The following is a 16174-nucleotide window of genomic DNA, read 5'->3' as shown; positions in this document are numbered from 1 at the left end:
AGATCGCAGACTGTGTGTTGAGTCTCAGAGGCTGAGGACTGGTATGTAAGTGTTATACAGTAATGAAATGGTACCTTCAAGGTAGGGATTAGTTTTAGGATGGTGTCATTAAGAACGCAGAGAAGGATAGCAGGGAAACCAGAGACGTGGTTATGAACAAAATCTCTGATTTGTTCATAACTGGTCAACTGGTCAAAGGAAACAAATGTACCATTGATGTAAAGATGCCTAATGGGCACAATATTCCCATTCCTCCAGGTTAAGAAGGGCTTGTCAAACACAGAGGCCTGAAATAGGTATAGTCTGTAGTGTAAAGTTCCATTTGAGATCAGATCTTGAGGTAGTATTTAACTATTGAAGTGTGTAGATGGTGACAGAGTCACAAGAGGGACATCGGAGATGAAGGACCACATGAGGCCTCTTCAGTCTGTAGCCATGGTGGGGGTTGATTATTAGTGCAACAGTAGTACAATAGGTCTGATGTTCGCTGCCTAGTAGTAAAGTAAAACTTTGGGGAGAACTAGCCCACCCAGGCCCTGGGTTTTTTGTAGACTGTGTTTCTTTATTCTAGGGACTTTGCTGTTCCAAGTGAATTGAGAGGTTATGTTATCAAGTGAGTGGAAAAAAGAGGATATAGATTGTATAAATAAGTATAGATTGAAAAATAACTAAGAATTTGGGAAGTACATTAATTTGAATGCAATTTATCCTTCCAGCAAGAAATAGCTCCTCCAGCTCCTCTCACCCCAAACCTTATTCCAGTTGCTGCAGAGGGTAGAAACACAGGGCACTCGGATCAGCATATCTAACTGATCCAAGAGTTTCAATCACACTGTTCCCACAACAATATTGTGATTGACTGTTAAGAGAAAACTCACACGTTAAAATATTACAAATAGAACCCATGAAGCCGACTGCAATATGCACACACAGTTTCAATTAGACCAGCATTGATCACTGGACCTGCATGCTAACATGCTAACATTTTCTATTCAGTCTGTGTAATCATACCAGTAAGCAAACTAGCAGTAGCTAAGTCAAGGATTCAGAGAAACAAATGATACCTTGAGGACAACACTGTTAAACAGAAACATAATATGTAATGGCTGTAGTAGGTTGGTAAACGGGTTTGTGTCGTGAGCTATTGTTTAAATAGTTTACTTGCTTACACCTGCGTGCAAGTCCTTAACACACTTTGCAGCCTCCAATGCAGACGGAAGCCACATATTGTCTCTATTAGGCACGGTGATGAAGAGCTTGGCTGGTTAGAGGAGAGCTGGCTTGTATCCATGCTTATAGAGCTCTACTTTTATATTTGGCACAGTGCTTCACCAGGTCAGGGCTGTAGTCATTGTAGAAGCGGATTTTGTGCTCCTTGCAGGTCACCCCTTCTGTGAGCCTTGTGTAGGATCAGGTCAATAGTTTGGAAGTGATGGAACCAAATGATGACAGATCGTGGCCTCTGTCCTGGAGTAGGCTTGGCTGTAAGGCTCTGATGGGCCTAGTTCAGAGAGCAAATTGAGGATCTCCGTGCCAAAGACATCAACCAGGGGTTGGAAGAAGAAGGCAGAAAGGGAATATTTTGGCACCTGCTGCATCCCTCCAAGTCAGCTACCTTAGTTTGGTGGAGCATGTTTTCTCCGGTTCCTGGAAACGCTGGTCGATATCATTGGCATTGTCTTCCAGAGAACCAATACGTTGCCCATAATTGATCTCCGTGTAGCGTTAACTGTCAAGTGTGGTTACATTGAAAACAAAAACATATTTAAAATTGTTTTCCAGAGCCTGTCTATTTTTTTCCAGAAGTGAGCTAATCTCTGCCATAACAATGCTATCACGTGGCCAAGTACCATTTGAGAAGAACATTCTTTCTTAATATCTTAAAAAAAAATCTAAATCTAATGGTAGAGGTACTAGGTCAAGATTTTCCCTTGACAGGAATTATGTGAAAAATTGTAATCTTGAAATATTTTATGACTAATCCTGCCAGGAAATTCTAGTAACGTACATTATGATTTGAACCAAAAAAGTAAAGTATACATCTGTATTTAAGTGCAGTATTTGAGTAAATATACTTAGTTGTACCACTCTTCTAATTTAGCAGTACTTTTGTGTGATCTCAGCACGACAGGTACTTACTAAGTGTTATCTTCAGTAGAAATGGCAGCAGGTGCGTGTTACACTCTGCTTCATAAACCACAGAACTACAGAATGTATTTGACTTGTTTAAAGAAGTATTCCCACATCAAAGGAAGAGTCAGAACAAATTTTAAAGTTATCTATACTTGGCTCCTGTTTTCCTTACACATTGTAAGCGCATAAATGTTACATTACAGTGTGGAATTCATTTCATTGTAAACTACATTTCTGTACTGAATATTGATGATGAAACTTACAGTAATTTACTTTAATACTATGAGGTTTTGGCGCCGTGGTTCAGTCCTATATACCACTCAGCAACTCCCATTAAATGGTTCGTGAATATTAGAGTGTCCACCATGCAGGTCCCCTGACTGATTCCTCCACAGCTAGTTGTGATGAGGAGGACCTAAAACCTCAAAAATTATCTTTAATGGTTCCCCCTCTATTTCTTTGTTTTCTTATTTCATTACCAGCTTTTCAAGTGACATTAATGCATTTATCTTCCCCGCTTTCTAATTCTTTAAACACTCTCTGAGATCTGGGCCAGCTCTTCGTGAGCTATTCAGTAACTAATGAGAAGTTGTAACATAAACACCATTTTGACATCCATGCATCATCACTTAAAGAGGGGCCAGAGAGGAAAACACTGAATCTCTACTGTTTTAAGTACTGTAGATTGTGGAAGACTAGTTTGACATTTTATAGTTTCATTGCTTAATCGCGTGTGCAGTATAGATCCTAATAAAACCTTCTCTATTGAAAACACAAATGCCTTCTAACAGCGATGTCATCTTCAACACAGAATGTGCTTTTCATCAAGCATCGTTTTCATTCAAGATGTTAACTGTGATGCTGCAGAACACATGAAGTTTCTACAACACTGACAAATGTTTTCTTCTTCTTTTTTTTAACACCCTTAACACCCTATCAGTTTCTCATTCTTACACTGTTTTCTTACTCAGATGTCTGATCCCCTACTCATAAAACTCCACATGTCTCTGTAGTCCTGACTTTTGGCAAGAATGCATAGACCATTGGGGTTGCTGCATGGACACTGTATGAGTAACACGCGGGGGGGGGGGGATTACTTTTTCAGCAGTCAAGTCTTGCTAGACTTATTTTGCCCATGTTTGGAGAGAGGAAATGAGCGTGTTGTGCTATGGGGATGTCTCTGAGCTCCCCACACCAACACAGACAGAGAGGTAGACTAAGAAACTAGCTAAAAATAGATGTTAGAGGCCAGGTCAGCTTTGAGAGGAGAGTAAAGAATTGAGGAGCTGAGAGGGGAAGGGAAAAAAAACATATGATGTAAAATTAAGAGAGGAAAAATAATTTTATGGAAAGGTATATATATATATATAAGTATGATAATTCATAGATAATGAGTGAAAATCTGAAAGAATCTAAAGCACATCTGAAACATTCAGAAGACAGCAATGTTGAAATAGCATGTTTGACAAATTTTCAATGGCTTAACTTGGGTGGTGAATCCTGGTAATAGCCCCAAACCTTACTAGCTTTTTCTTCATACCTTCATTATCATACTGCAACAGAGTGCATAGCAGAAATGTCTTATCTCTGCTGCTAGGAACAATGGAATGAATAAATGACCTATGAGTTCACACAAGCTTTTTGTCAGAGAGTAGAGTCAAGGGAGAAAAGTTGACAGTGCGATATTGCTATAGTTTTGCCATAGGTGAAGAATTTAAAGTGGGAAAATGGAATTACATGTACTGTGGGGCCAGACTAATGACTTTAGAGTTGTAATAATGGAGACCTACCAAAGGAATGCATGGAGAAAGAAGAGATGGTGGAGTTAACAATGTATGGTTACTAGCTCTGGCCCCAATATGTATTCCTGTAAAATTGTTTTGCTCTTTTTATGTTAGATGGTGAAACACAAATGCATGTCCTTGAACATCACAAGAAAACTGCATGAAAGTAGAGTGAAAGAGAATCTCCCAAGGTCTCTTTAGAAATTACAATACAAGAGAAGTATTTCCTGAGCATTACCACACTGAAACAGTACAGAATGTTGCCCGGTGCAGCAGAATGCCTGGATAAGTGACGACAAAGCCTTCTCCAGCACAGCCAACCATCTGCTTCTGTTATGTTAATCTCTATATGGTAGAGTGTAACGTGTTTGGTGGTATTAAAAGGGTTTGGGTAGTTCAAAACAAAACATTCCTTTTGTTACTGACTCAGGAATCCAGTACTCTGTGTGCGCATGTGTCTTTGTGTGGGTGCATTTCTGTTTTTATAAACTGCATGGATGCCTTTGAATGCTTTTTTTTTTTTCATGACTGCGTCACTTTGGCTGATTGTGGGAATGACGCAGAGATCCTATCTGTCACATGTATTACTTTAAAAAGTTGATATTTCAGATTATGATATAGTTGCGTTTTCTTTTTCACACCCCTCAGTACCTTAATGTTGGCCTCTTTCTTTTCTTCTTTTCTCTTTTTTCTCTTCTCTTTGCTCTGAAGTCATAGCTGGCAGGGTTTAGAGGTGGGCTGGAGTAGAGACACAAGAGTCTGTTTTTCCCATCTGTTGCAGTCTGTGTAGGGAGGTCGATCTACTCTTTTAGTTAGGGGAAACTTTTACAACTTCTGAAGCTGCTTATGCAACTATAGCATTTATAGTAACAATAAGTTGTGCATTCAACAAAGTTGACTTTGGTTTATTACACACTATAGGTCAACTAATAGGGCCAAAACTGCTGTGGTCTCAGACAGTTTTACAGGATAGGAGCATTGTGAAACTGCAAATATCTGTCATGGTAGAATAAATTAAAAGGAAAGAAAAGACAAATAAAAAGATAAAGGATCTGGATGGATCAAAAGTGATGCAGCTCTACATTGTACCAACAGCCTCTAAAGATAACAATGACTAATGCTGACAGTGTGTGCCTGAAACTTTCCTTTTTGTTTTGCAAACTGTATTTCTATTATCACATTATCATCACACTGCTGCACACGTGACATATCCAGAATAATCATTCAGTAGTTTATCACAGGTGAAGACATAAGCTTTAAAATGGCAGCTTCAGAAGAATGCAATACGCACAATTGTGAGTATTTGTTGGACCTTTTTTGCAGATAATCCCCTAATTTCGTGTCAGTAACAAGAAAATTTAGGATCCATTTACCAAATACAGCCCCATGTCACTGACACAAGATAGAATAAACATGATTTTAAGATTACCCAAGAAACCCAAGAACTTTCTCTTTTTCTGCCTGTGGCCTGTGTTGAATTGGGTTTCTGCATTATGGCTTCACATGGAGAAGAATTATCCAATGATTAAAAAAATATGGAAGAAGAAAGGACTAAAGAGCACTTAAAAATGTGGAAACACCATAGCAGCAGAAATAAGCAGGTATAGAACAAACCATGGTTAAAACAAGCAGAGTTGCAGTGTCAGCCTGAATGACATTATTGACAGCGTGTCACCTGCACATCCAGTTCTAAAAAGTCAGACGCAGACTATGCATTGAACTTTGGTGTTAAAAGAATTTTTGGCCAGCTGTTAAAACGTCTGAGATGAGGTCCAGTGGAAACCTTAAAGGGCTTTATTTGTAATTATTGTGTGTAGACAAATTGTGGCCTTAAGAAGCTGAAACTATTTCTCATTCTAAAACTGGAATAAAGTTATAGGTAATAAACAGAAGTCTGACTGTAGAACTTAAATGAGAGCTTGACACTTTTGATTTATTGTTTCATATTGCACGTTACAAATCCTCGTCATGATAAACGTGTAATAAACATTTGTGCTTGCATTTAGGATATAAGGTTGAAGCGCACTGAAATGACAAATTTGTCTTAACATTTCAGTAGTGCTGTTTTATCATCGTACTTTCTTCGCCCTGAATGCTGAGGAGTGGCAGAGAGTGCTGAATGGTACATGGTCAGATTTAAAGGCTGAATCTGTTGAAATAAAAACTGTGGCAGGTGGGATGATTCAGGACTGTTTGGCTAGGCTATCTTTACCCTGATATTAAGTGACAATAAACTGAATCCTTTTAAATTCAGCCACGTGGACTAATGAAATTTTCATCACTTGCATACATTCAACAACTGAACAAAGTCCTGATAGCCTTTCAATGATATATTCTAACACTGGGAATTTGCATATATTTCTTTTGCATCATCAGCACCTGGACACAATGATTCACAGTCATTATGCACCTTATCCTCATTATTAGTTCAAATCATGATTCATTTAACAAAACCTATTTAAGTAAATTGCTTCATCCTTCAAGCTCCCCTGATAAAGGAGAGCGGGATTCCACTGATTGCTTTACACTGAGTAAAGCAATCATAGTAATTGCTGTAAACATGAAAATAATGTGGTAACACTTGCACCTAATACTGCATGATAGATTCAGTGGTGCTCATTGAGTTGTTCAACAAGTGTTCAGGGACCAGAAAGATTTCCAGGCTCATGAGCTTTTCAGTTTCCGTGTCAGGTACATTCATTTCTTTGTCTTCCTCTCACTGTAAAGTGCATCCAATCAGCAGCCTTTGCTTTGCACTGACCATTTATAAATAAATGTGGGTGTGTGCAGTGTAGGGATGTGAAATCGTCCCTGTCTTCAGATCATCGATTGGCGGATTGGATCCAATTGCTTGAGAGGACGGGTGCAGTTATGTCAGCTAAAAACACACACACAAAAAAAAAAACCTTGCCTGGTGCTGACATGGCCAACAGCAATTTATTGCCAAAAGGGAATGCTAAATCAGCTATTTGGGCATATATCAGGTTTTCCCTGGATGTCAATGGTGAGCCAAAAGACCTAACGCACCCTATTTGCACAATATGCAAAAAATGTGTGTTTGTGAAGGATAAGCAGACCACAGATTTTTTTGGGTTCATCACCCCTCCGAGGCCGCAAAAATACCCCCAACCACCGCTGCGAGATCAGGTGCTGCGGCCGGATTAAGCACAAGTGCATCTCGGCAGCCCACAATATCGCCCACAATTAACATCTTATGGCATTAAATTAATTCAAGATCACCTTAAAGATCGCTATTTGAAAGAAAGATCACGATCCTCCCTTCGCCGATAGATGATCCGATCGAAAATCACTCCATCCCTAGTGTAAGGTCTGGCGATTTTGAAAGTTAATGTGCTTGCGAGCAGTTTCATAAATCTAATAATTTTTTTTAGAACTGACCATTTTCAGCTGTTGTGTGCACATGGCTTTTTAGCTGGCATTTTACTCACCATTTTTTGTAAGTAAGGCTCCTGGACTACCACAGTGAATGCGTAGTCCTGATAGTGAAGCACAGGGTGAGAATGTGAGGATATGGGGCTAAGTGAGAGCTGAAAAATGGTGTTATAAAGTTATAGATGGCACCATTAATTCCTGTGAAAATACCAAAATACAGACTGACAAGGTCACTTCTGCTCTGCAGAGACTTGGTAGAGGAAGAGTAATCCAGCTGGCTAACAGTCAAAAGCACACTTCCAAAATCAAACAAAAGCTTTTGAGGAAGAAATGTGAAAACTACTCTCTGGCCAAGGATGCCATCTGACTGAATCAAACAGAACCCCCCTAAACAAAGGGCAGCTGAGATCGTATTGTCTCTGGATGATAAAGAAAGAGAAAACTGTACAGCTTTGAAGTGATAACGTTTTGAATCTTTATACATTTAGCTGATAATGAGCAGGTGTTTGCTAACAGGTGTAAAAAACTTAATGTGCTGAGGACTGTTGAAATATTAACACGCTACAAGTAAAACTACTGATTTTACTGATGTCTAAATTTAGACAGCACACAAATGATTTAGTAAGCAATCTGAATTACTAAAATGATAGAAATATGGATTGATAGATATTCTTACTGCACTTGATTTTGCAAAACCCCTCAACCTTGACAGAGTCCAAGGCAGAGATTAAGTAAAGTCCTGAGTAGAAAAGTGTCCGAAAAAGGGATCTCTGCAGAACAGAGGGTCCCACAGTACGGTGTGTCCTCATGTGCAAGCCTGTTCCCTGTGGGTGGAGAATTTGCACATGCAGTTGGTACGGTGACCTTTGCTTGTGAATTGTTGCCTTTAGGAATGTTTGAGGAGAAATTGTTAGCAGTATGGTGTCTCAACCTTGGATGTTGGTAGCAGTTGATGAAACGTAACATAAAACATTTTCTCAAGATTTAACTTGAAATATGAAGTACTTTTATTTAAACTTTTCTTTTCCTCCCTCCTTCTACTTTTTCCCATTATATTTTAGAGAGAAATATACTTTTTACTTCACTGAATTTATCTGTCAGCCTTTAAATTTTTACAAACAAAGTATTTCAGCTCTATAAGGTGAAGCTTAAGAAATTAGTCAATTAATGAGTCAGTTGATAGAAAATTGTTAATTATTTTGAATATTGGTTCACATCCTCATAAAAGTGTTTCTGACGTTATTTAGAATTTTTACTGGTACGAGGGACATTTTTTTGCACATATATCTTTATTACTTTATGTATTTCTTTTAGGATAAAACTCCCATATTTTTACAAAAGTCACATATCTTACACTTCTAATCAAATACTTTTACAGATAATGGTACTTTTACTGTAATTAGGTATGTGATGACCCTAGAGAGAATGTCCTATTAGCACAGTTACTGTGGTTACTACTCCAGGACTACACGTGTGAATAATCTAAGTAATGCAAAACTTTAACACTTTAATGCTGGAAAGCTAAGGGAGAATGTTTCCACAATTTATTTTTCAAAAAAGGGGTTTTTAAGATGTTTTTTCTGGTTACGTGATAGAGACACAGTAAACACTTGTCAGCCTTATCAACACAATAAAAAGTGAAAGAGTTATGCTTGCCAGCCGCCTCACACACTGGACCGGCGTTCAGCTTGCTGAATAGTGTACACAATATGGTTATTGTGTCCCCAGCACACTCACATACTGCCTGACTTTTTTTGTGCTTTGTTCTTTGGGGAGAAAGAACAAAGACAGGCTTGTTGTATCAGAAAAAATAACAGAGTAATTCAGAGATGCTTACTGAGCTAGCTTGCCTGTCTTCAGCCTATATGCTGTTGTTTTCTGTACTTTATGTATCAACCAAAATATTTCAGACAGAGACTTCTTCTCTTCTCACTCTTTGTACACATCCACTCACAAACATGGACCATTCACCTTTAGCCTATTGTAATAACTGCTCATGGCCTCTTGCTACCCAGCTCCAGATGTTATTGACACAGTCCTACAGAGAAAGATTTACACCTACCCACCTTCAGCCAAAGACACATGCACATACTTGCACTAACACACAGACATACGAGCAAAGCTGAATAATGATTTTCACAATTCGCCTCTCTGCAGGCCACCTTGTAAAGTTACTTTTTACATTTTAAGTGTTGCGGCTCAGACACACATATCAATTGGGATGATATCAGAAGCACAGTAGTGGTGCAGATATATAATTTTTAGTCTTGAACCATTGATTTATACCAAGTGAAGAGTCCTGTTTGCACTTTATTTTGCTAGTCTTTCTTCATCCCACTTTACTGTCATGAGAAATGTGCAACGCAACAAATCAGTCACTGTGCTCTTTACTGAGCAACAGAGTTGTAGCTTTGTGGTCTCATGGAAACACATCATGATTTGTTGAGTTGCCTCAGCGACAGTCGACAGACTTAAGGGTGTGGTAGGACAGGTTTTCACCTGCAAAATGCAAAGACATCTAATAGCTGTAAGCAGCACCGATTGCATTTGTTTCACATTCAGTAGCTATCTGTGTGTGAGGCAATGTGAAGACAGTGTGAAAGCTGGTTATTGTGTTGCAGTGCACCTTCCTGTTTTAGTTTCAGATGTACTATAGAGGCACTAGAAAATAAGAGCAGGAAGAGAGATAGACAGGAAAAAATAAAAATCATTGTAATGATACTTCACACTGCAGCACAGGAAGCTTGCTATGTTTTAGCCAGAGTACTGGTACATGCAGTAGAACATCTGCTTGTGCTTATGTTTATCACTACGTGTTCCGGGCACACAATGGAAGGCTGAACACATGGAATATCCAGCTGACTGTATGCTCAAGTTTCAATATAAAAAGTTTGGAAGTGCTTTCACTTGGACATCCAAGTTGCATATTCCAGAGTAATCCACTCAATCAAGTCAAATCATTATTAGAAATGTGTCTGTTATGTCTCTGGTCGACATTCTCTGTCACTAATCAATGTGTACCTGTTTGTTCACAGGGCATTATTTACATATGAGGGGGTCTCCAATAAGCTGAAACTGGCTGATTCTGGAGGTAAAGTTGACTGTCATGCTTGTCAGAAAAGAATACCCAAGTTCACAGAAATATACATTTTGTTTGCTTCCTCATCGGCTTGTCCTTGTGTGTTAAGACAACAAACTACATTTCAATGTTCTAACAGTTTGCTATAAAAAAAATGCAGCATTATTGCTTATCAGTCTTCTCCAAATTCCAACTTTTACAACAGCGGGTGGTGTGGCAGAGCTGGCAGAGAAGTTTCACACGTCAAAGCCTCAATATGGACTGTGTAAAGTGGCAAGTGCAGAGGCAGGAGCCCCTCAGATTGCTATGATCACCTGGGTGAGTGGCAGACAGACTCATGTGGTTCAATATTACCTAGTGTATCATAAAATGTACTTCAGCTCAAATGAAAGAAACACACGTGCATACTTTGCATAGTGTAGTGTTGTGTAGGAGAACTGCAGGAACACACTAAACCACTCACAGACTATCATTTCTTTCGATTCAGTTCCATGAAAATGTGTCTTAAATCTTATATGTTATCTGTACACTGAGATAAGGTCTCTGGAGAAAACACTAGAAAAAAGTCTATGTTCCAGTTAAAGCAGAATTCATAGTTGCTCCCAGATCCTCAGAGAAGCAACCCAAAACCATAAAACGTCCATTATCATGCTTCATAGTTAGTATGAAAATGTGTAGAACTTATCCAAAAAAAAGTGTAGACATATTTGGTTTGTCGAATATTATGTACATTGTTCCATGCATATCGTGTGTGATCCCTGACAAAGTGTAGTTTTGCTCTAATGGCCTCATTATACATCAAAGTATTTGTCCTGGTCTAAAGGACAATGAAGTTGTGGAGTCGTTTTCTGATTGTACAAATATGCTTTTTAAGATCACCAACTGCAAGAATCTTGTGGTGAAAGTCAAGCTATATTTACTGGGCTGATTAGTCCTTGAAAAAAGAAGACTTGTTTGAAATCTGCAGTCTTTGATGTTAGTGTTGTCTACAATACAACAATTTTGGAAGATAAAGAATTGGATATTCTTTTTAAATCATTTGCCATGTCAATAGACAACCATAACCACACACTCAAGAGAACAAAAGACCCTACATGTTAGCCTCACATCATTACCTGACAACTTTTTGAATCCCATTGTCCCTCAGCCTGTTTCCCCTGGTCTTTTTTTAGTCCGCTCAGGGTTATGATATGAATGTAAGTGTATCCATCCTGTTTGTCTGCAGGTCGGCCAAAACGTGGATGACTACCGAAGGACAGAATGTGCTAGCCACCTTCCAGCTATCAAAAATTTCTTCAAGGTATAGTGTATCCAGATGTGATTGATAACTCATGACTGACATCCATATTGGAAAAGTGGTGATGCACATTTTATTTACTATTCACTCTTTCTCTTTGCTTGGCTGTAATGCTGAACCTTAATGATAATGTGAGTCTTTTGCATTGTGGTGGGTCACCTGCAAAAGTGAAATATTTTAAACATTGTTTTCTTGCTGCTTCTTCTCTTCACAAATTCCTTCTACTTATAAATGTCCTGTCGTATTTGGTTTTCTCTGTGACTCCAAACTTTGTTCTCCAAACTCTATATTTACACCCAGTAGTTTATTTAGTATTGTTTTCTGAGTTTCCTGTTTTCAGGCCCCTTCCTCCTTCTATTGGTGGGCTGGTCCTGTCTGTGCTTGGTCTGTCTGCCTCCACCAGGGAGAGACTGATAAGTTTGGAACTGAAAGCTCAGTTTTTTGTGGCGCAAACCAAAGTCACCTGACTAACTCATGTGGCGTCTTCTTTATAAAAGCTAATATGAAAATCTGTTCTTCATCTTGTTAGCTGGTAGTTTTCAGTTCACCATCTGTTCTCCTAAAACGGTGTTTATTTAGTGTTTCAGTCCAAGTAGGAGCCTTAGACTGTCCCCTAGGTTTACTAGTTTCCATGTAAAAGCATCACCCCATCAACAGTAGAGGCATCTGTGGAATGTTTCTTGTTTTTTTTTGTTTTTTTTTACTGCAAAAGTCTGGGATTTTGCAAGCCACTGTCTGAAAACCCACTAACCTCCCTGTGAGGCAGTGCATGGGAGAACTTATGGGCCTCTTTAAATTTTCAGGTGGGATATCAAGACTTTAGAGAAATGATTAGATGGTGGACCTGGAAGAGATTGGAGGAAAAACTCCCCCTCTTCTTTGAACTTTGGGAGAAATGTGACCTCTAACCTTAGCAAATACACAAGTATGTAACAGCTGGACCTGTGTCACAACAACGTCAATAAACTGTGGTCACTGCTGTAAATTATAACTTGCCTCGCCATAAAAACTATGGAACAGGGCATAGGGAACAACATATTGTTGTTACTTCAGTTATTATCTGTGCTTAAACTGTAAAAATTCTTAATTCTCCATTACTCAGCTCAGTCAAAGCTGATTCAAAGCTTTTACAACACACATCACAGCCATGCACATGGATTTCATTTGCAGAAATTTCTCCTGTGGAGCTGATGCATAGCAGAAGAATCCCGTCCTGTTTCTTTCTTTTTTTTTTCCTTGTTCTAAGCAAACAGCAAAGATGCTTGCATCAGACTTGTGTTTTGCGGCTATCTGGGATGATGTGTGAACACTGGGAATTTGAGTCTTTGCACCACTTTTTTTTTGTTACAATTCTTCCTCAATAGCGTGATTTCATAGATATGATGCGGAGTAAAGAATTTATATGAATTCCAACTGATATCTGATATAGTATTTCAGAGATAAATATCAAATCAATCAAAATGAATCCAACACTCCATTCATTGATTATGTGCCTTTAGTAGAGACATAGCTATGTTCATGTAATTAACACTCAAATAGTAGATTAGCCTGTCAGCAGAAAATACATTACCTAATTTTTGGGCTAAATAGATCATGTATAAAATGTATATTCTTTATGTATATTATATACTATATGAATAGAATACATACACTACATATATACAGTATATATATATATATATATATATATAAATGGTAGCTCCTCATTCCAAGCAGACATTAAGCCAATGGATTCCGCTGTAATTTATAAGTAAAAAAGACAATAAATGTAAAAAAAAATCAATCAATTCAGATGCTTTAAGATCTGTGTCTTTGGTAAATGATTTATTTTTGTGTGAAGTTTGATATTGATATATTTAGAAGAATATATATAGTTATCTCTCTCTCTCTATATATATATATATATATATATATATATATACATACATATAGTGGATGTGTTTTTTTTTATCCATATCCACTGAGATAAGTTAGGTTGGCTCAGGGAGGCTGTGTGCTTGTGTATGTGTGTGAACGATATGCAAATCTGGATCAGAGAAAATGGGACGTAAACTTGATCTTGTTTAATGCAAAGACCTAGAATCTTTTTTAACTTTGAATTTAGCTGATTATATCCTCAAACAACCTGAGGTAGAGCAGGAGATTTGGGTTATAAATAAGATGTGAAGCAACATGTTCAGGTCAAGGCACCAAACCCCTAAGGCTCCGTAGCTCATTCATCTGTCTTCATGATTTGAGACACACTTGAAAACTCATGCTTTAGTCACATTTTGTGTCATTACTTTCATCTTACTCCTGTTGTTTTTGTTGTAATGAGCTCTCAGTACAGCTCCAAATGTCATAACTGTTTAGGGTTCAGTATAACATGGTAACGTTTCTATCAATCTATTATCTATTATTGTTCGTGTCGATCTATTATTTTGTCAACTTGTAGTCCAATATCAGTTTTCATTTTCTTTTTTTTAAATGAGAAGAAAACAAAGCTATAATGTAGAGGTGAATCACTATCATGCTCTTTAATTCTAGCCGTGACATTCATCATAAGTAAGACACATGCTATCTGGGACAACTTTTAACTGGGTAAACTTGAGTTTCCCGACATCCACTTATACTGCTTCCTGCCCTGAACATCTCCTGAGTAGAAGATAGACTGTGAAGTAGTTTGGCTCCAGAGCAGAGAGACAGTTTGTGTGGAGTTGAGCCCAATTAGAGCTTGGATCTTGTCACATCACCTTGGGCTTCTTCTCCTCGCAGACAGGTTATATTCTCATACCATGAGTTAGTTTTCACTGCCACAGGTCATCAATGCCACAAACCCTTAAAAGATTATTTTGCATGCCATCCCACTTCATCCGATTTTGATATTCTCCCATGAAAATATCCACAGCATGCATGGCACATTCCTCTAAGTAGAACAGTTTACAAATCAATACCAGGACCCTAATGTAGAAAGATTTGAGGGAGCTGGTAGACATTGATCTATTCTATTCACTGATTTTAATCTGAAAATCTGAGTAAAAGCTTTTTTATTGTCTTGTAAGCGCTTCTGTTATAGCTTGTCAAATACAATTTGGCTGAAACAGGATGACTGGTGGAAGGAAATGAGAGATTTGGAGGAGGTATGGGGCTATATTTTGTCTATGTATTTATTTATATATTTTTCTTCAATGCGTCAGGTTTCAACCAGTAGTTTGTTATTGTGTTTGGACCTTTGAACAACAGACACAAGTAAAAAGGAAAATATTTCCCAACTTCACTGACCAGCTTCAATGTATTTAGAAAATATAAGCAATCTACAACCTGATACCAGCAACAATCTCAGAAATAGTTAGGAGCGAGGGACGTTTAGCATTGTGCTTCATCACCTTTTAATTTTAATTACATGTTTTAATGATTTGGGAGCTGAGCAAACACACACTCTCTCTCTATGAAGCCATACTGTTGTAAGGTGTGCAAAATGTCATCTGGAACTCCCAGGAAACGACGTTGCCTTGATGCTAGTATTCAAATATATGCCTCTGCATCAAATGGTAACTTCACACATATGCAGTTCACAGATGCTGGCTTTTGAACCTTTCTACGATAACAGTCTGGATTGCTCTTTTCATCTTTGGCACACAGAACCCGAATTGTGGACTCATCTGACCACAGAACATCTGTCCACTGTGTTTTTCTCTGTCTGAGCTGAAACATGGCTTCCTACTTGTGTGATAAGCTTTCAAGTCATACCTCTGGAGTCAGCAATGAACTATGTTGAGCGAAGATGGTTTTACAAGGCAGTACTGTGCCCATGTGGTTACGTTGGTTATGGTAGCATGAACATTTCTCATGGAGTGCCACCAAGTGCATCCAAGACCAGTTTCTGTCCATCGCCTTTGCACACTTAAGATTGTTCTAGACTCCCTGAATATTTTCACAAAACTCTGTAAATGTTGAATTACCGAAGTTCTTTTCAAAATATATTTTGAGCTAATTCATCATTCTCTGGAGTACGGCGCAAAGTGTTGAGCCGTGACCCATTCTTAGTCTTTAGCAGATGCTCCTTTCATACCAAATCTTGACACCTCACACCTGTCACTATGCAACTGTAGAATCTTCCAGAACATTGTTACTTTCATTTTCTAGAAACCTGCCTTCTTTTCTTTCCCTCTCTCCCAATTATTCTTTTCTTTTTAAATGCTGTTTGAATCAAATTCTAGATTTGCATACATTTCTAAACAAAAAGGGAATCGGTCAGTGAAAACACCTGAGACACTTTGTCTGTTAAATAAAGTTAAACTGAGTTAACTAATTATTGATATAATATTTGCTGCATAAGAATGGAAAAAGGCTTTGCATTTAATTGCCTTCGAAGCCATGTTGTGTTATGAAAATTCTTATTTGTGTGATATTTTCAGGGAAGAAAGTGTGAACTTTTTACGTGAGCAAAGGGTTCTTCACACTGTGGACTGCTTGTGTGGTTCCTGGGCCAACTCTACAGTTGGCAGT

The 16174-nt window shown here is 38.2% G+C and overlaps 1 protein-coding gene across 1 annotated transcript in view; it reads left to right on the top strand.

The window, feature by feature from the left end:
* The window catches only part of LOC140310003 (uncharacterized), a 36126-nt gene that overhangs the window by 13140 nt on the left and 6812 nt on the right, over window positions 1-16174 (top strand). Inside the window, exons 2-4 of the mRNA XM_072388102.1 lie at window positions 10346-10401; window positions 10595-10707; window positions 11615-11689. Coding sequence (XP_072244203.1) covers window positions 10346-10401; window positions 10595-10707; window positions 11615-11689 — 244 coding nt within the window. The remainder of the gene's footprint in view (window positions 1-10345; window positions 10402-10594; window positions 10708-11614; window positions 11690-16174) is intronic.

Source organism: Leuresthes tenuis, unplaced genomic scaffold (genome assembly GCF_036924035.1).
Source record: "Leuresthes tenuis unplaced genomic scaffold, fLeuTen1.0.hap1 SCAF_6, whole genome shotgun sequence".
NCBI classification, from domain to species: Eukaryota; Metazoa; Chordata; class Actinopteri; order Atheriniformes; family Atherinopsidae; genus Leuresthes; species Leuresthes tenuis.
The sequence above is the reverse complement of the archived record's forward strand: the minus strand, read 5'-3'. Positions and strand labels throughout refer to the sequence as shown.